The following is an 8,203-nucleotide window of genomic DNA, read 5'->3' as shown; positions in this document are numbered from 1 at the left end:
TAAAAAAAAATTGAAACGACTAAATATTAAAATATTTAAAATTAAACTTTAGTTTTATTGTTCAAATTTATTTACTTAAACATTATAAGCGTAATTAGTTGAGTTCAATGGTCTAGTCAAGCTTATATATATACAAATTTTAGATTTTTTTTAATATTTTATTCATATTAATTTAGTTTTAAAATAAATTTAAAAGCTAATATTTTAAATTTCAAGACTGTAATTTTTGACAGAAAATAAATAGAGACAGGATACTCTTTGCTAAAAACATGGTTATTTTAATAAAGCATGTTAATATTTATTTTATTTTTTGCAACTCCAATATAAAAGTGGGTTTACTTTTATGTAGAGGATAGCAACATTTTTCACAGAAACAATATAATTTTATTTGAAAAAATTAAAAAAAAAAAAAAAGAAAAAAAAAGTTTGTTTTAATTTGGTTTCTCTCACTTTCTCTCTCAATTCCCCTTTAATTGTGTCCTTATGTTGTTGTCTTTATTTTTATGAATATAGAGGTAGTGTAAATTTCACTATTAAAAATTCAAGTTGGAAATATATATATATATATATATATATATTTCCAACTTGAAATATCTTCACCTAATACATAATAATAGAAGAAAATTACATTATAAACTAAGCTAATTATAAAATTTATCAGAAGCACTAAATCTCTCAGACATAAATTTTCATTTTTTTCATATTAATAAAAAGTAAAATTCATAATTTTTTTTTTTATAGAAAGAGCATGTATTTCAGGAAGACATAATAATTTCTCAACAATCTGAAACATGTCAGAAAGGTGATGGTTAGAAGAAAATTGTTGAAACCTGAACTTTTATTTATTATTTGCAATTGGAATTAATTAAAATTAGTTTAAAATCGTTTTTTTCACTTGTCACCTTTACGTAATATACCACTTGATATTTTCATTTTTAATTATATTTCATTTGAGATTAAAATTTTATAAGAATGTAATTATGTAATCCTTATCATTAATAAATATGCAAACGCCAATGCCACTCATTTTGACTTTTTATTATATTTCTATAAAATTTAGGAATATAATATTTATATTTTTTTATAAAATTTAAATATTAAATTTCATTTATTTCATAAAAAATAATTTTTATATAAATAATATTTTTTTTAAAAAAATTTCATTAAAATATTTTTTATTATTTAGTTACAATATTAAATAAATGGTATATATTTATAATATTTATGTATAAATATTTTTATATTTTAATATGATTATTAAAGTTTAAAAAATAAAAAAATAATTTAATTTTTATTTTATTAGTAAAATATTTTCTATTAATTTATTTTTTTAAATATTTTAAAAATTAAAAAATATAAAAAAAATTTAAAAAATATATTTTTTATAATACAAATAGAACATATATAAGATATGATTAAAAGTAAAAATATTAAATAATTTTTCCTATAAAATTTAGCGATGAAAAAATATTTTCAGCTCTGAAAATACGTTAACGTATTCTAATGATAAATGACTTTGATTATTTAATTTGAAAATAAACAAAGGCTGCCGGCAGCCACCAAGCATGACATTATGGGATGCACATAGACTAATGCTAGTGGTACCTTTCAAAGCTCACGCCATGCTTGAATATTTTTTTCTCTCTCCCCAATGAATTCAACAATCTCTCGTCCCCTGTGACAGATTTATTAATTAAAAAGATGGTGCATTCTTGGACCTAATTATATATAAACCATAATTTTATACTTTTTTTTTGTTAATTTTCCCTTTTCAAAATTTTCGTTTCTTATGAAAAATTATATAAAAAAAAACTTCTTTAATGATAGAAAAAAATATATAAATTACTGTTAATCCAGTGCTAGCTATATGTTGTAAATTTTCATACATACAATAAAATAATAGAAAAAAAATAAGGGAAAATTTGGTAATTTATCATACTGATTTCAAAAAATTAACTCAGTTGATAGATTAATCTACTTTTTATTTTATTAATTATGTTTGAATTTTGGATTCATAACACAGAAAATATTTCTTAATTTCTGTATAAATGAGTTATAGAGCATCAAATTGGCTGGCTTGACTGCTTGCCTGGGATTGAATTTTTTTATTTTATTCTTTAAAGACGATTAAATTCTTGAACGAGGGACTGTGAACAAGTACTGTCCACGTCACACGCAGTTTTTTATGATTTGCTATGATATTTCTTTCTTCGACTCGACACATGGCAAGAATTTTCCCGCTCTGCCATTGGCTTTTTGCCTATAAAGTCCAATCATCACTGAAGAAAAATTCACAAGCCAGCACTCTGAGCAGTGAACATCTCTTCACTTGCTGCCATTATCATTCATCATCACCAGTTTTCTATTAAGATGGCTTCCATTCCTCCAGCAGCTTCCATCCCCAGAAGGTAAAATGATTCATCAACTTCGATTATTATCATTATTAATTGAATTTTAATTATAAATTTCAGTTTAATATTTAATGTTCTTTTTTTCTAATTTTTTGCAGGCTCGAAGGCAAGGTGGCACTGATAACTGGTGGGGCTAGTGGCATTGGCGAGTGCACCGCCAGGCTATTTGTCCAAAACGGTGCCAAGGTCCTGATAGCAGATGTCCAAGATGATCTTGGCCACTCTCTCTGCCAAGAATTTGGATCCCCAGAAATCATCTCTTATGTCCGCTGCGATGTAACTAGCGACTCTGACGTCAAAAACGCTGTGGATACTGCCGTCTCCAGATACGGAAAACTGGACATCATGTTCAACAACGCTGGGGTTTCAGGCAGCCCTGGAGCAAATATCCTGGGCTCTGACAATGAAGAATTCAAGAAGGTGTTTGATGTGAATGTGTACGGTCCATTCTTGGGAGCCAAGCACGCTGCCAGGGTGATGATCCCAGCCAAGAAAGGTTGCATACTATTCACTTCAAGCGCAGTTTCGGTGTGTTGCGGTGAGTCTTCACACGCATATGCAGCATCTAAGCACGCAGTGGTGGGGCTTGCCAAGAACTTGTGTGTGGAGTTGGGGCAGTATGGGATAAGGGTTAACAGTATCTCGCCGTTTACTGTCGTGACCCCAATGATGAAAAAGCTTTTGGGGATAAAGGACAAGAGAGAGGCAGAGGAATTTATTTCATCAATTGGGAACTTGAAAACTGTGTTATTGGAACCTGAAGATATTGCAAACGCAGCTCTATATCTAGCAAGTGATGAGTCCAAGTATGTGAGCGGGATGAACTTGGTGGTCGATGGAGGCTATCATGTCACCAATCCATCGTTTGCATTTGCAATGAAAAACTTATATTCTTAAGATATGGAGTCTCATTTCTTCGTCGTAATTGAGACACCAGCCGGTGCTTTCTGCGGTTTTCTCTTTTTTTTTTTTTCTTTTTCCCTTTTTCTGTTATCAATCATGCATGCATCCTTTGAACTGAATGCAGCAAAATGCTTAATAACAAGATGATGATTATGATGGAGATTCCAAGATTTATTTTCCTATCTCTTCTTTGGCAGAATCCCTTTGTTTTTTTTTTTTAATTTATTTATATATTTGATTTCCTTTTTAGAAAACCAAGGGGAAAATTACCCATTAATTTCAACAAATTTAAAAAATTATATAAAATAAATAAAATATATTTTTTTTTAAATTGCGGTCAAATGATATTACAAAGTAAGAACAAAATCCTGAATTAAATTTTGTTTTCTTTCAATATTTGCTGAAAAATAGTCCAAAACTGACCATAATATTAAATCTATAATTTATATATTTGACTATTGCACATATGAATATAGTGGAGTAGTAGGTTGAATCATCACACTTCTCTTCATAAAATCAGCCAACTGATGGTCATCTATGGTGTCTACTGTCTACTCCTGAAATTGTGAAGCATTTCTTGCATGATTGAATTTTTGTTTTATATAATTTTAAATTTTTTTAAAAAATTATTATAATAACAATTAAGCACTATTTCTAAACTAATCGATATTGATTGTCTAATTCTATTTTGCTTGATTCGAAAGAAAAATATTATATATATAATAAACCATCTATTGAAAGAAAAAAAAAATACGCATGCAAATCTTCAATATATAATAATGATAGATTAAAAAAATTAAAAAATAATAAATTATTACTATAATTTTAAATTTATAATTATATATCATAATATATTAAAATTTTAATCACACTTAAATTTTGAAATATATTAAATAATTATAAATAAAAAATTAATATCAAAAAATAAATTTTATAATTATTTTAATGCATCAAAAATTAAAATTACGATTGCATATTGAGAATAGTAAATATAAGATATTTTTATGTATATATTAAAAACTTTTATATATCATTTAAAAGATTAAAAATAAAATTTTATAAATAAATTATATTATTACAAAATGTCCGAATTTAAAATATAAAATTGACTCTAATTTATTTTTTTTATTAAATTCAATGAAATTAATTTATTAAAAATATTTTATATATTATATATTTTAAATTTTTTTTCACCTTAAGTCAGCTCTGCCCATATTTTTCGTCACTTATTTCCGTTTAAAATTAATATCACATAAACATTAAAAAATTATAAATCTTCATTTTATTTTAAATTTTGATTTTTTTCCTTTATCATTATTTTCATAATTAACTACACAATTAAATTATTTTAATAAATTATTCATTATTTTATTTTCAATATGTGTTACATATCTCACCAGATTAATATAGTACTAGTCAAAATTTATTTTATTAATTATTTTATTATTTAAAATTTTTATAATTAATATTTATTAAATTTAATTTTAAATTAATTTTTCATATTTTTTAATTAATATATTTAAAAAATATTTTTTTAATAATAATTTTAATAATAATATCAAACAGATCAAGATTATTGTGCATCCCGTGATGTGATCCAAAACGTTTCAATTATTATATATTGATTTGTTGTATTTTATATTAGTTTCCATTTCAAAAAAGGTGTCTCGCCTATTTCTTTTTCTGCATTTTTGTCTCTTGCAATCTCGAATCTTTACCAAGGAAGATGCCTATGTTGTATCCTGAAGATGCCCCCACCCCAACGACCCACAAATTGTTAAATACATTGTTTATTATGCGGGTGACTATATATATAATTTATCTTGTCATTCATAATATAAAAATAATTAAATATAATTTACATATTTAATTATTTATAATCATATTAATATGAAAAAAATCTATTTGGCTTAAAGTTATAAATAATTGATATGCTAAATTTATTTATAATTTTTATCTCATTATTTGATAAAATAGGAACATTATTTTTATTTTTATTTAATTTGTAAAACAAAATTATTCATTTGATACAAAACAATTTGTAAAATATCATTTGGAGACAACTTGTAATTACAACAATTTCAAAACCCATTAAAAAAAAGTCAATTTTGAACAAAAACAAAATAAATATATTAAGAACTAATTTGCCTAATTTGGTCTTCGACACACCCATGATGCATTAGCTAATAAGTGCAGATACCACCTTCATCAGTTGCAGCAGCTGGTTGCTTTCTCCTTGAGACTGGAAACTGCAAATCCATTTAACACAATGTGTTGATATTAGAGAGAGTGCTGAATATATTATATTTCATTATTTTTAATATGAATTTATATAGGTAATTAAGTCACTTAATTTAAAAATAAAGACAAGTACAATTTTAATTGATACACCTATGTATTTAATAGGACTGTGTACGATTTTTTGGGGAATGAAACTGAACCGAAGAACCATACCTAATTGATAAGAACTATACTGAACCGAATTTATTTTGATACGTTGATTCGATTTTGGTTCTTCACTAAAAACTGAATCAGAACCGTACTGAAACCATCCTAAATTGAAATTAAACCGAGAATCAAATTTATACATATATTTTTCTATGTCTTTTTAGATGTATTATATACTTCTAATATAATTATATATATTTATATATGTATATATAATTATGAACTAAATACAACTTAATATTATATTTTATTTTTCTATATTTTCTTAAATTTTTTATTATAAATACATTAAATTACCTTATAATTCTTAATTATAAATAAATATATATATATATATTAATTCTTAATTATATTTATATCTTATAGTTAAATATTATATGATTAATAAATAGTTAAAATGTATATTATATGATATACTTATATTATTATATTATATAATATATTTAATCCTAAATTATAAATGCATTTTATAGTTAAATATTATATTATTTATGTGTAGCTAAAACATATATTATATAATATATTATGTATTAATAATTCAATTCAAAACTTAAATTTTAATTCAAGTATGATTTTTTAATTAAATAATTACATAAAATTATTTTAAGAATCGAGAATTGAACCAGAATCATATCAAACCAAATCAAAATTGAATAATCAATAATCGTACCGAATTGAAACCGAAACAATGAATAATCGAATCAAAATCGTACTAAAATTTCAGTTTTGTTTCAGTTCCTAGGCAAACCTGGAACCGAACCAAAACTGAACACCTCAAGTATTTAAATGCTCATATTCAATTAAGTTCAAGCAATCAGCCAGACAAAAAAATAAGTAAAACTATAAGTCAATGAAATTGTTTTCACAATAAACAATAAAATTAACTAAAGGTAAATTTAAAGAGATAAATTTAAAATTTTAGTAAGACTTTTTTTTTTTAATGTGCATTGCACGTTTTCTATGTTCTTTGTATATATTCGTAATTTAATATTTTTATATAATATTTTTTATTAATTTTTTTATAAAATATAATATAATTATAGTATATTAATTATTATTATTATAATAACATAATGATTTTTCATTTTTCATGATATTTATGTTATATATGCACTTATCATTTTTAAATTAAATTAATGAAAATGAAAGTATATTAATTGAAATAAAAAAATTATAGAGCTGAAATTTATAATGAAAATTTTATTATTATAATATAATTTTATAATTGTAAATGTTTTATAAATATAACTTTAACTATTTGTTATTTTGTTAGTTCATAAGTCTTGAGTTTATCAAGACTAATTAATTTTATCATTTTATAATTTTTATAAAATATATATAATTAACATGAAAAAATCTAAATTTTTTCCAACATTATTTAAGAGTTTATTTACATAATAATAAAATAAATTTAATTTGATTTAATTATATAAAATGTTGATTTTTTTATTTTTAGTTATTTTCAATTTTATTTTTTAATTTTGTTTGACAAAATTAATTGTGCACATCTATACCAATAAGCATCAAATTATTAACTTTTATTTGATATATAATATTTTACATAATTTTATATTTTAAAAATAAGATTGAAAAATATATTAATACTAATAAATTATTTAAAAGCAATAAATTAATAATTAAAATGTTCTTTTTTGTATAAAAAAATTGATGTTAATAAGGTAAAAAACACTAACGTTAATATATTATTATTTTTTGTAACAACCAAGAAGAAAAAAAAAAGGGGGATGGGACTTTGGCGTGTGACAGTGGGTTTCCACTGTCACATGCCAGCTTTTTTATTAAAAAAAAAAAAAAATTTCAAAAGAAAAATGGGAGGAGGACCCCCCCCCCCCCCATTTTATCTTCTCTCCCTCTCCTTACCTCTCTTCTTCTTCTTTCTTTTTCCTGTGACCGGCCGGCGACCTCCCGAGTAGCTTCCCACCTGGCCGGCGACCCTCCGGCGACGGCCAAACACCAGAAACGGCGGCAAGAGAGGGAGAAGAGAGAGAAAATGCGCACACAGTGGGCAGCGGCTTTCCGGTGCGATTCCGGCTTCATCCGACGTCCAATCGAGGCGATTCAGGTGGTGTTGGAAAGCTTGTTCCGAGAGCTTTCTTTTGATACCAATTTTGCAACAAATGGAGGTCGGATGAGTAAGATATGGAGGAGAGAAGTTTCAGGTTTTTCAAGCTTTTTCGTCAGATCTACGACGATCCGACCGTTGGATCGACGATCAGAGACTACCTATGGACTGAGGAAGAGGAGAGGAACATGGTGGTATGATCAGATCCGGCAAATGTCGGCGGCGACAGGCGGCCAGCCACCTTGCGCGGTGGTTCCGGCGGTGGCTCCGGTGGACTATGGAGATGATTCAACTTCCAAAGGCTTCCTCATAAATTTTTGGAATTTTTGAGACACAGATAAACTTCGGGTAAGATAAT

At 25.4% G+C, this 8,203-nt stretch overlaps 1 protein-coding gene across 1 annotated transcript; it reads left to right on the top strand.

Annotated features, from left to right (window-relative positions):
* Positions 1–2,255: 2,255 nt before the first annotated feature.
* On the top strand, positions 2,256–3,366 carry LOC110648495 (short chain aldehyde dehydrogenase 1). Its single transcript, XM_021802746.2, has 2 exons — positions 2,256–2,408; positions 2,510–3,366. The coding sequence occupies exons 1-2, from the start codon at positions 2,371–2,373 to the stop codon at positions 3,306–3,308; spliced, it is 837 nt and encodes a 278-aa protein (XP_021658438.2). The 5' UTR covers positions 2,256–2,370; the 3' UTR covers positions 3,309–3,366.
* Positions 3,367–8,203: the final 4,837 nt, after the last annotated feature.

The sequence above is a fragment of the Hevea brasiliensis genome, chromosome 5 (genome assembly GCF_030052815.1).
Source record: "Hevea brasiliensis isolate MT/VB/25A 57/8 chromosome 5, ASM3005281v1, whole genome shotgun sequence".
NCBI classification, from domain to species: Eukaryota; Viridiplantae; Streptophyta; class Magnoliopsida; order Malpighiales; family Euphorbiaceae; genus Hevea; species Hevea brasiliensis.
The sequence above is the reverse complement of the archived record's forward strand: the minus strand, read 5'-3'. Positions and strand labels throughout refer to the sequence as shown.